General features: G+C 60.3%; 1 protein-coding gene across 1 annotated transcript; it reads left to right on the forward strand.

Annotated features, from left to right (window-relative positions):
- Positions 1 to 298: 298 nt before the first annotated feature.
- On the forward strand, positions 299 to 11,117 carry LOC142075134 (atos homolog protein B-like). Its single transcript, XM_075136175.1, has 11 exons — positions 299 to 431; positions 2,741 to 2,833; positions 3,435 to 3,636; positions 3,757 to 3,999; positions 5,432 to 6,685; positions 8,284 to 8,342; positions 8,664 to 8,760; positions 9,197 to 9,355; positions 9,779 to 9,847; positions 10,321 to 10,526; positions 10,871 to 11,117. Exons 5-11 carry the CDS (start codon positions 5,612 to 5,614, stop codon positions 11,022 to 11,024), a joined length of 1,818 nt encoding a protein of 605 aa, XP_074992276.1. The 5' UTR covers positions 299 to 431; positions 2,741 to 2,833; positions 3,435 to 3,636; positions 3,757 to 3,999; positions 5,432 to 5,611; the 3' UTR covers positions 11,025 to 11,117.
- Positions 11,118 to 12,330: the final 1,213 nt, after the last annotated feature.

The raw sequence follows: 12,330 nt of genomic DNA on the forward strand, positions 1-12,330 counted from the left end.
GTTTCTTGTTCCCCATCTGTGTGTCCCCTTGACTGGCTGGCAGTGCTGCTCTGGGAAGCTGCATGGATCCCCGCTGGGCGAGCGTGGCCCCTTTGGGTACAGCTCTTGCTCTCCTTGCAGCAGTGCCATGCTGCCAGCCCTGCCAGGCTCCCCTTTCCAAGGGCTCTGCCGGTCCTGCCCCTTGGCAGATGCCCCCCTGGCTGGCAGAGCTGCCCCCACACCCATACTGCTTCATTTCTGGCTGGTACAGTACAGTTAAAACAGCAACAGATCCTTTTGCAGGCTGCAGCCCGGCATGTGGTACAGCTGCTGCATCGCCCAGCCAGGAACCCTTCCTCACCTGCCATCCTGCTTTGTCGCCACCAGATTGAGACCACGGTCTGTTAATCCTGGGTCCCCCCTGGATGTGCTAATAGGAATGAAACCAGCAGGTAAGCCAAGTCCCCGACACCCCCCCCCAGGCCTGGCTGTGTCATCCCACATCAGGTTCTGGTGGCTCAGTGTCCCCAGGGAACGCAGTGTCTCTGCCCCAGCACCTGGGACATGCTCCCTCCCTGTAGGTCCTTTGGCACCGGGTGTATCGTGGCCATTGAAGTGTAGCGCCCTTCCCCAGGCATCGCTGGGCTGGAGGAAGAGAGGAAAGCTGTGCCTGGCATAGCTCTGGACCCAGGTGCTGGGAGACCCTGGCAAAACCACAGTCCCCCTCCTGCCCTCTGACCATCAAGGGGGCCTGGGAGCTTGGCAGGAGCAGGGCAGAGAGCAGGAGGAGCTCTTGCTGGGCTTCCCCCCACAGGCAAAGCCCTTTAAGTCCTATCTTAGAGCACCAGCACAGGCTGAAACACCGACAAAATCACAATCATTTGGTCTTAGGAGGGACCGAATCCTTGGCTTGGGCACATGGAGCCCCACGTGCTGTGTCCAGGGGATGGTACCTGTGCTGCTCAGCTGAGCTGGTGAGGACCTGGACCTGGACCTGGCTCTGTCCCATCCAGGTGGCCAGAAGCAGGGCTCCAGAGATGCCCGGCTCAGGGGGAGGAGAAGTTAGAGGTGACCAGGTGCTGTCTCCCCATCCCTGCTGTGGGTGCAGGAGTCCCTGGTCCCCATGTTGTTCTCTGGCTCTGTAGGGGGACGGTGGGCTCCTGCTGGGTGCTGTAAGAGGCTGAGCCCTGCTGTGAGCTGGCTGGGTTCTCAGTGGGGAGGAGCTGCCCTGGGAGGCAGAGCTAAACACAGCCAAGAGAAACCCCAAAGGCTAGGGGAAGGGGGAAGGGAACCTCCCCTGACCACGGTGCCTTGCAAGAGCGTGAGGAGCAGTGCTGTGCTCCAGCTGCTCCCCATCCCAGGCTGCCAGACAGTCCTCCGGGAGGATGTACAAGAGGTCCCAAGGTGTACTTGGAGACACTTTTGGGGTGGGCTGGAGAATCCTGGCATTTCCCAGCACAATGCTTCGGGCGACAGTATCTGGGTTGGCAAAATGAGGTGCAGCCCCTTGTGCTAGGTGTGTGCACTATTGGCTAGTGCTGGCATCACCTGGTGACTGGTGTTGAGGTCTCGGCTGGGATGGATTTGTGGTGTCAGCATGTCAGCCTCTCCTGATAGACCCATCTCCTGAAAGGCAGCTGCCGCTGGGGAGCAAAGGGCTCAGCCGGCCTGCATGAGGATTTGGGAAGGGCTGTGACTGCAGAGGGACGTGGGAAGGAGAAATAAAGGAAACTGCATATTTGTCCCAGCATGGACACGCGCAGGAAGGATGTGGCTTTCTCCTGCCGCACCATGCTGACTCTTGCCTCTGGTTGCTGATTTTGCTTCCCAGTGGTTGACTGTGCTATGCAAGTCGTGGTACAAATCTCCCCCAGGGATGGAGGAGGGAAGCAGCAGCCTGGCAGAAGAGCTCTCCACTTCCAGGCAGGCAGAGCACAGCGTGTTACCACCTCAGCATCTGTCCACAGCTGCAGGTGTTCACCTGCTTTTCTACCTGCCTTCGTGTAGGCCCCATGTGGGGTGCCAAGGAGGAGCTGATCTTTACAAAGAGCTTTTGTTGAGGCTTTGGACCAGAGGTTTGTTATGCTATGGCATTGATTTGTCCTGCTGCGAGTGCTCCTTGGGAGCTGGCATGTTGCATCTCTGTTCTGGCTGGTTGCTGGCGGTGCCCTTCCCTGGCACTGCTGGCAGTGGCTTTTGAGCTGGCCGGCTCTCAGGGACTGGCCATGAGTGCCTGTCAATTACAAATCTTATTGGAAATGGAATGAAAGAACAGCCTGTTTCCTGGGGCAGGCAAGGTCAGGTGGCAAGCACAGTGAGTGACCTGCTGAAGCTGGCTTCCCACCTGCAAGATGACAGGATGCAGAACTTGCAGGGTGCCAGAAAGGGGGTGCACTTGGGTGTTTGGTGCCTCTGAGCATCCCTTCAGGGAGTTTGTTCATCTGCCTGGCACTGCTGTTTCCAGATTCAGAGCAGCACTCGTGGTTGGGATGCCCAGCAGGACAGATGGAGGCTTTCCTCTGGACGGCCACTGCAGTGAGCCCCCAGCCGAGGGCTGCATGGGGAGGGAGGTGGGGAGGGCATGGTCCCCAGGGATGGGCAGCGTTTCCTCCTTCACCTGGAGGTTCCTGGGCCAGCAAAGCTTACGGGCTGCCCCTGTGACAGATGAGCTGAGGGTGGAGGTGCCTGAGGGCTCTTGTCCACTCTGAAGGTGTTGCACCATGAGCTGCTGCCCGGGCTGACTCTCCTTGTCCCCTTCCAGGCATTGAAGCTGCGGTGCTGGTGGATTATGATCGCAGGGGAGCTGCGTTGCATCTGCAAATCTCCTTCATACATCAAGGGCACCTCTGAGCAGGTGAGTGCTGTGCACATGAAAGGACTGCTGTCCTTGCACTGGGGGAAGCTGGTGGGGGGCCATCATGGCTCAGGGCTGTCAGGCTCCCAGTTTCTGCCTTCCCTGCTGGGCATCTCTTATTGGAAGAAAGCAATTGCAAGCTCTTCTCCTTGTCTGCAAGGCCAGAAAGCGTCCTGTGCTGTGGGTGAAAGGGGCAGGAGGTGGACATGAGACCAGCAGCTAGCTGGAGGCCCAGAGGTTACTGGTGATCTGCAGTGTCTTGGAAAGCAAGCCATGCAATGGTCACCAAAAAGTAGCAGGGATCTGTTCGTATGCACAGGTTTTCATACAGGAAGGCATGCAAAAGGGGAGTAAAATATGAGCGAGGTATGAGAGAGTTCATAGCCTAGCTTAAAGTATTTGTGGTTTAAATGGAAATCAAGGTGATAACACTGCCTGAGATGGCCTAGATGTATGTGGCCTTTGGGGTTGGGAGAGGCTAAGCCTCAATGCTGCCTTCTCTGCCTATGCAACCCCGCAGGCAGGCAGTACCCTCCTGCCCTTCTTCTGGTAAGCATCTGAATCACTCCAGACCTGTGTCCCCCCCTTTCCTTCCCCTCAGAGCCGCTGTGCAGACTGAAGAGCTGGAGAGGACGGTGCAGAGGTTCGGAGGTACACCGTGATGGTGGGAGCCGTTCCATGGCAGCCACACCGTTTCTGGGGGTTGCCTGGCTGGCAGGTGTCTTCAGCTAGTTGTGCCAACGACCACCTGCTGCGGGACTGGGAAGTTAATCCAGAGTGGAGTGGGGTTCTGCTGCAGAGGGGTGAGTGTGGGGGGACAGCCAGGACAGGCTGCAGCGTGGTGGGTTACACAGAATCACAGAGGGGTTGAGGTTGGAAGGGACCTCTGGAGGTCATCTTGTCCAACCCCCCTGCTCAAGTAGGGCCGCCTAGAGCCATTGCCCAGGACCGTGTCCAGGTGGCTTTTGAATATCTCCAAGGATGGAGACTCCACAACCTCTCCAGGCAACCTGTTCCAGTGCTTGGTCATCCTCACAGTAAAAAAAGTGTTTCCTGATGTTCAGACAGAACCTCCTGTGTTCCAGTTTGTGCCTATTGCCTCTGGTCCTGTCACTGGACACCACTGGAAAGAGCTCGGCTCCATCTTCTTTGCACCCTCCCTTCAGGTATTTATATACATCGATAAGTTCCCCCCCTGAGCCTTCAGATCTCCAGTCTGAACAGTCCCAGCTCTCCCAGCCTTTCCTCATAGGAGAGATGCTTCAATCCCTTAATTATCTTAGTGGCCCTTTGCTGCACACTCTCAGGTGTGGCCTCACTAGTGCTGAGTAGAGGGGAAGGATCACCTCCCTTGACCTGCTGGCAACACTTTGTCTAATGCAGCCCAGGATACCGTTGGCCTTCTTTGTGGCAAGGGCACATTGCTGGCTCATGGTTAACTTGGTGTCCACCAGGACCCCCAGAGCCTTTTCTGCCAAGCCGCTTTCCAGCCAGTCAGCCCCCATCATGTGCTGGTGCATGGTTATACCTTTCATCACTCCTTTTAAACGAAATCCCTGGGCTCAACCACCCTGACCTGCCACCTTCCCATCCCCATCACGGCGGGGGTCAAAATACCATGCGCAGCCTCGCTCTCCAGATGGCCTTGACCCACTTGGAGAACCACTTCCCCTATTGCACGCCTGCCCCTAAGCCTTTGCTCCGCAGGAGCAGGCAGAGCTGCGGGGACAGGCAAAGGGCAGAGCTGCCAGGCACAGGCTGTTTGTCAGGCTCTGGAGCTCCTCAGCCTGCCAGTGGCTTTTCCTGCATCTCCTCGGCTCTCACAGCCATTTCAGTATTTATCATGCCAGAAAAACTCGTGGCCAGGATTCTCACAGCTCTGAATCTGGGCTGAAAATCAAAAGTGAAGCCCCATGCAGCAAGGAGGTCAGGCCCTCGGGGCAGGCAGGAGTGGGTGATATATGGATGGTACAGGAGTGGGTGGATGGTGCAGGAGCCCATGGTGGGCTCTGCAGCCCCTGGTACCACCCAGCTGCTAATTGAGGTGGTAGAAGTCTCTGGTCCAAGCCGGCAGAGCTAACTGTGACATTAGGTCAGGTTCCCGTCCCCACCATGGGGCTGGCAGCGTAGGGCACCAGCCCTGCCTCATTCAGCACATGCGGCCGGGGCAGGTCTTCTTGGCAAGCACTGGGAGATCTTGTTGCTGTTGCCCAAAGGGGTGATTACAGGCCTGAGCCCCTGGGACTGGTCTGATCTGCCTGACTCCTGCACTCCAGAACAGCACAAGCATGTCAAGTCCCTGGCAGAGGGCAGGCCCCCTTCTCCCCACTTGTCCAGACTTGTCCCTAGTAGCCTCCAGCCCAGCCTCCTCTCCATGCCCAGGCCGGGAAGGAAGTGCTGATCCTGCAGGTGGGTGATGCCCACAGGGTTCCCTGGAGAGCCACACCAGCCTGGTTCCTCTTCCCATCCCCGGAGAGGAAGGTTCGAGTGGGGCTGTATGGGGAGCTGCCCACATCCTGGCAGGTCCTTTGCGTCCAAAAGGCTGGACGAGGATGGGGATCCTGGGCTGATCTCCGTCTTCCTGCTCTCTCTTTCCAGATGCTGCACTGCAGTGCACCCCATAGCAGAGGGCTCACCCGGACATCCTGAGCGAGGGAGGGTCCAGCTCCCACCCCCTGTCCTCACACTGTGACCTGTGGCACTTTACGGTCCCTCTTCTGCTGTTGCATGGGCTGTTCTGACTCTGGCTCCACTCAAAGTCCAGGCAAGTAAGGCTCCATGCGGCACATCCACGCAAAGACGTCCCTGCCCCCAGAGCGCGGCACGGACCTCAGCCTGTCCCAGCTCAGTGGAGAGGCGCCCTTGGAGCCTTCCTCGCAGCGCTGCACCTGCACCCACCGCGGCATCCTCATGGGCTACAACGAGACAGAGATCAAGCGCCAGAAGGTTTACCAGGTCTCCATCTTCTCCCATCTCTCCAGCTCCTCCGAGAGCACGGAGCAGCGGGCAGGCAGCCAGCCAGCTGTCAAGAGGGGTTACCCCGAGCAGCGAACTCCGGAGGGGGGGCGAGATCCCAAACGAACTCACTGGGGTGGCGGGGGGGTGGACAGCAAGTGCAACGGGGGCCGTGGGCAGGCTACCCTGGACAATGACGATACCTTTGAGGACGGTCTGCTGGTGGAAGAACTATCCCTGTGTGGCTCTGCCCAGCACTTCTCCCACAGCGGGCTGCGGGTGGTGGAGCACCGGTGCGAGGGCAGCCCTAGCCACAGCCCCAAGGCCAGCAGAGAGGACAAGTCGCAGGATGTCTCCTCCTGGCACATTGCTTGCAGTACTTTGCACACAAGAGACGGTTGCCCTGTCTCGCCAGGGAATCAGCCCACAGACTACGGGGATAGCAGGGAGCGGGCAAGTGGCCGCAACCTACTTTACCTTGATTTGCACAATATTGCACAAACTCCCCAGTTGGACTCTGGTGGGAAGAGAGAGAAGCCAGGGAGCAGCCTGGCTCACAGCAGCAGGGCTAGCAGAGAAGAGGAATGGCCAATGGTGGCCAACAGGTGCAAGGAGCCCCCAGCTCCGCAGACAGTGCTCAGCCCCGAGCCCAGCAACCTGAGCTCCCTGGAGAAGACGCCCTGTGGGAGCAGCTGGCTCGGTGGCAGCAGCTGCCCGGCCAAAAGGAAGCTGCTGCCTGCTGGCGAGGTTGTGTCCGACTCCTGCTCTGAGGACGAGAGCCTGTCCCCACCAGTGAGGAAGAAGAGGACCCTGCCATGCCATCCGGTGCCCACGGCCTGCCGCAGCACCGATGCCAAGGGGGCACCTTTCTGGAATCACCTGCTTCCCACGGCCAAGGTGAGCATCGCTCACGGGGGGAGGCAGGGAATGGCCCGGGGACACCCAGAGCTCAGGGCTGTCCTCGTGGGCAAAACGTGGTCCTCGTGGGCACGTGGTCCATCGTGGCACAGCACCCTGTTCTGTCCCAGTGCCACAGCACTGGTGTGAGCAGGGCAGCGGCTGACAGCCAGCCCTGGGACACACTGTCTGTAGGTTGTCACCGGCTCTTGACACCTTGTAGTCACTGGTTCTGCTGCTTGCAACCAGCTCTCTGGCCTGGAGAGCCTTGTTCGAATGGGACATGACCTCTCCGTGACAGCAAGAGTTGGACATGTGGCATGGTGCCACAGTCAGTGTCTCACAGCTTCACGTTAAGCCAGACTTATCGGCAGGCTTGGGAAGAGTGGCTGTCCTCTGCCTGCCTGGGGGAGAAGAAGGCAGAGGGGTGGGATGGCTTGGGTCCCTGGCCGTGATATCCATCAGGGCACTCTGCCTGCTGGGCAAGGGTTTTGGTGGCAGGGAGCAGGACTGGACATGCTCTGGGCCAGGAAGTGGGAGCCCCAGTGCTGTGTGCAGAGATGCCACTGGCTTTTCTGCAGTTCTGGGGTGCCCGTGGCATGTCCCCAGGGTGCCACAAGCTCTCAGAAATGGGGCAGACTCTGGAGGTTTGCAACCACCCTGGCAGCTCAGGAGCTGTCTGCGATTCCTCCCTGCTTACCAGCCCCTCCTGACCAGCTCCCTGCTTTCACCGTGTCCTGCCGGCTGAGGCTGCAGCAGGCTCACACCAGAGCTGGCACGCTCCTCTCCTTCCCTGGGGCATCCCATGGTGCAGGGACCTGCAGGGACCGATGGCAGAGCTACCCTGGCTTCTTGCTGCTTGGAGCCAGGATGCACTGTCCATGGGGCACAGCTCCATCCCTGCCCACATACCCTTTTTAGTGACTGTCCCCCAGCCTGGCTGCCCCCAGCACTGCCCTTGCAGAGTGAAGCCCTCCAGCAGCTTCCCTTGGTTTTCCTGCCCGGTCATGCCAGCCAGCTCCATCATCCTTTTGTGTGGCTTACAGAAGGGAAGGTGTCCCCCCTGAAAAGGGGACATCTTTAAAAGGAAGCTGCAGTGTGGCCCTGGCTTTAACCCCCCGCCCTACAGCTGTAGGAGCCTGGCTGTGGACAGGGGTGGGCAGCATGCCCCTCTGCCCGGCGGCATTACCAAGGACTTTGCATGAATCGCCTGGGGATGGGACTTCTCTTCCCTGGGAGGTGCAAGGGGGTGTTGGTGCATGGCTCTGTCTGGGAGTGTCTTGCTCACTGGGGCTGGCCCTGAGACCTGCTTTGCAGGGTGGGAGCTGCGCACTGTACCCTCAGGCTGGGTACCAACACCCCGTTCCCCAGCAGAGCCACTTTGGGAGAGTAAAGTCTCAGTTTTGGCAGCCCCACGTCCCCACCCCAGCCCTCGCGCTGCCCTGCCAGCTGCCCCCGCGGAGGCCACTGACGGCCTGTCCAATCTGCTGGGACCCTCATGGGGCTGTGGGGCAGGGCAAGGGGCGATGGCACCTCCTGGGGGTGCACAGTCCCCAGTTGCTGCCCTAACACAGTTCTCGATTTCGTGCCCCCTCCAGAGCTCCGTGGATTGCACTGCATTTGGGAGGAGGCTGAAGAGCAGGCTGCACCTCAAATCGTGAGTGTCTCGGCAGCCCCGAGGGCCAGCCGTGGGGGCCCGGGGTGCCCAGCCACCCCAGCACCCTGCAGCCCCATGGGAGGGTCAGGTTGGGACAAATCCTCTTCCCTTCCCTGCCCCAGGCATCTCTCCTCCACAAGACCCCAGGCTGTGGGGCGGAGGGAGGTTTCTTCTGCCCCTGGGGGGTAGGAAAGTGGGTTCAACCTCCACCAAAGAAAGGGATCGGGGGACCTGGAGAGGGATCCACACCCCCAGGGACACGGGCAGCCCAAGGGCTGCATGCTCTCCGGTCTGACACTTATCTTCTCTCCTCTCTCAAAGGCGACATCTCTGGAGCAGCCTCCGGAGGGGTACCAGGTCCTCCACAGCGCCCTGGGCCACCACCACCATCAGCCATGCTCTGCTGGGCAACTTTGAGGTAACGGCACCCACCTGCCAGGGAGGGAGGTGGGTCCTGCGGGCTCTGGGCTGGGCTGGCGACGGGCGTGAGAGGCTGAGCCCGACGGGAGCCCCAGCGTGGGGCTGGGCTGATTGTCCCCAGGGGCCTGGCATGCAGTGGCCATTCGTGCAGCCACCATCCACCAGCAGAACGGCTTGGCCAGCAGATCTTTGGGTGACACACTAGGATCCCAGACTCTGCTGAGATGGCCGCCGTGGAGCTGAGTGGCTGAGCCGAGGTGCTCTTGCTGCTTCTCTGTGTTAGATGGCTGGTTTCAGCCCACCAATTCAGGATGGGTCTGTCTTGGAGCAAGCAGCCGGGGCTGCGGTGGAGATGGGGGTGATCTCACCTGCAGCTTAGAGGTGAGGGGCAGGACTGGTGTTTGAAGGTCCCTAACGCTTCCCTCCTCTCTCAGGAGTCCATCCTGAAAGGGCGCTTTGCGCCGTCGGGGAGGATCGAGGGGTTCACAGCAGAGATCGGTGCCAGTGGCTCCTACTGCCCCCAGCATGCCATCCTGCCTGTTGATGTCACCTACTTCGACATCTCCGAACATAGCGCGCCCTCGCCTTTCCTGGTATGCAGACGAGGGAGGGCTGGGCCCTTGGGGGAGGTGAGTGGGGGCTGTACCCAGGCACTGCGCATCCTCGGGGGCTGCCCCTCTCCGGAGAGTGCAGCTCAAGCAACCACCTACCTGAGGAGACCACTAGCTGTGCTGGGAGCAATATTTAACCCACAAAGCGAAGAGGGAAAGAAGCAGGAACCCTTGCAGGTGTATAAACAGGCAGGCTGCTGCCCAGCCATCTCATGGCTGCTGCTTCGCTGTCACCTTTGCGTTGCTGCTTGTTCATCCTTCCGTTTGGAGAGGGACTGAGCTGGGCGTTGTCTTGCCACCTTGTGCCAGGCATTCCTAGCAAGAGGGGCTTGTGGCCCCGTGCCAGGTCCCAGCTGGGCTCTCCATGGGCTTTCTCCCTCTCTCACGTGCTTTCTTTTGCCCCAGGGAGTGATTGACTTGGAGGCCTTGGGAAAGAAGGGTTACAGTGTCCCCAAAGCTGGAACCATCCAAGTGGTGAGTCATCCCCTGGCCTCTGGCAGTGCCATGGGGAGGGGGCCGGGTGGGCTCCAGTTGCTCCCCAAGGTGGATACACTCCATTATGTTGTTTGGCAGGGGCAGCAGCCAGAAAGCTCTGTGCAGAGGGGGTACGTGGCTGCCAAGAAAGTACAGCGGAGGGGAGCACAGGGTCCCCGGGGTGCTGGCAGGGAGACAAGGTGATGGGAGATGCAGGGAAGGAAGAGGTTGGTGGGGAGGGACAAGGGTCTTGGCAGGAGAGCGTGTACGTGCAATGGGGATGGGATGGGAGCACGGGAGTGGAGGTGCATGGAAAGGACTGACCTGTGGGCCTCAGGCTAAGCCCTCTGGGGCTGGTGTGGGTCTTTCTGGGCCCTTGGGCCCACTGGTGCTGCCCCCAGATGCCCCAGCCCTGCCCTATGGATCCATTCCTGTGCCCTTCCCAGTCTCACCCCCTACCCCTTTACCCCCAGACCTTATTTAACCCCAACAAGACTGTGGTGAAGATGTTCTTGGTGACGTACAACTTCCAGGACATGCCGGCCAACCACATGACCTTCCTACGCCACCGCATCTTCCTGGTGCCCGTGGGGGAGGAGGAAAGGGCCACTGTGGCCCCCAGCAACCCACCGGGCACCAGCCCATCCCGCAGCGTCCTCTGCTACCTGATGCACCTAAGGTAGGGCACGCCGGGAGGGATGGGCGCCTGCCCCAGGGTCACCCCTGGGCTCCTCTCCCATGTGTCCCTGCCTCCCCCAAACCTGTAGGCCCTCCTGCCAGAGTGGGAGGATGGCAGCCTGACCCCCAGCCCTGGGGAGGAGCAGGGACCAGCTGATTTTTCGGGGAGGTCAGAGCTGCCGCCCTGCCTGAGGGGCAGCAGTCTCTGTCCCTCTGAAGGCAACCAGAGCATGGCCACCTTGACCAGGGGCCAAAGTAGGCGAGGGGGTCGTGCCTCCCGCCGAGGCTGTCCTGCCCTTGCCTGGGAGCCTGAGGTCCCTCCACCCTGCTCTTGTCTCCACTCAGGTTTCACAGCTCCAAGTCGGGGAAGATCTACCTTCACGACGACATCCGGCTGCTTTTCTCCCGCAAGTCAATCGAGGTTGACTCGGGGATCCCCTATGAACTGAAATCCTTTACGGAGATGCCGAGGAACCCCTGCTACTCGCCCCGAGCCTGACCTTCTCCATGCCCCAGGGCCACTGGGGAGCCTCCAGCCCAGCACCTCGGGGAGAGATGAGTAAAGGGCCAGTGAGCAAGCACCACCTTGAAGTATCGCCCTCCCTGTGTGCCCCCGTCCTCCTGAGCAGCACAGACGCCGTGCCCGTGCCCTGCGGCAGGGCTGAGATCACCGAGGGGGCTTCACCAGGAGGGTCAGGGGCTGGGGAGCAGCCCCAGCGCTCCAGGGGCATGCCCAAGCCTTCTGCCAGCACTGCTCCCAGCTCGGAGATGTGGCTGGAGCCGGGGGGGAGTGAAGAGTTGGGCTGGGGGCTCTGGGTGAGGCTGCCCACACTGGTCCCGGGGTTGAGAGCAGAACATGCGGAAGAATTTGTATTTATTAGTATTTATTGTCGCTGGGAGTGCAGAGGAGGCTTGTGCGGAGGATCGGAGGTGCTGTGCTGTTCTTCCCCCCACCCTCTCGGTGCTGGATGAGGCCCCTGGCAGCGGGGAGGCTGCGCTCAGCAGCGCGGGGCTGCCCGGGTTGCAGCAGGGCTGTGGGGGCTGTGAGGGTGACCAGGGACGGGGACACCTCGGGCTGTGGAAGGAGAGGGTGACCCACCTCTCGACCAGGATGCAGCTCCCAGGACGGGGCTGTGTTAAAAGCCCCGGGAGAGGCTGAGACTTGCTGGGCACCAGCTCTGTGGGGCCAGCCCCACTTCAGTCAGCTTGGGGAGGCCTGGACTTGCCCTCCCACCCCTTTAGGGCAAGCCAGACCCCAAGAAATCTGTGGCTGGCAGGGAACTGGCTGTTGCCATGGCTCCTGGGGCTAAGAGATGTGGCTGTCCCATGAATGGGGACCTGGGGCTCTCTGCAGGAGCACAGGGACAGTCCTCCTGGCAGGAGCCTCCGGAGCCCATATGTGCTGTGGATCTGAGAGAAGGTGGAGATTGCCAAAAAAATCAGAGCCTTGCACCGTCTGCGCGTGTGTGGGGTGAATCCCATCCAGGAGATGGCTTTGGGCAGGGGTCTGCTGGCAGCATGATCAGGTGCTGGAGGATGGGTAGGAGCCCTGGCTTAGTCCCTGGGAAGAGGGGAAGCAGCAGAGGGCATCAAATGGAAGTCAGGCTGGACCTTCAGGAAGGTGTTTGGGGGTGATCTGGAGCAGTGCCCGTCCCTGCTGCAGCCTCAGGAGCCCCGGGTGGGTCAGAGAGGTGAGAGGGGCAGGAGACAAAGGAAAAATGAGCTTGCATGTACCCCATCTGTGTAATCCCCATGACCTGGGGTCTCTGCTAGGCTCATGCAGGGAGGACTGCCAGGCTGCAACC

The sequence above is a fragment of the Calonectris borealis genome, chromosome W (genome assembly GCF_964195595.1).
Source record: "Calonectris borealis chromosome W, bCalBor7.hap1.2, whole genome shotgun sequence".
Taxonomy (NCBI): domain Eukaryota; kingdom Metazoa; phylum Chordata; class Aves; order Procellariiformes; family Procellariidae; genus Calonectris; species Calonectris borealis.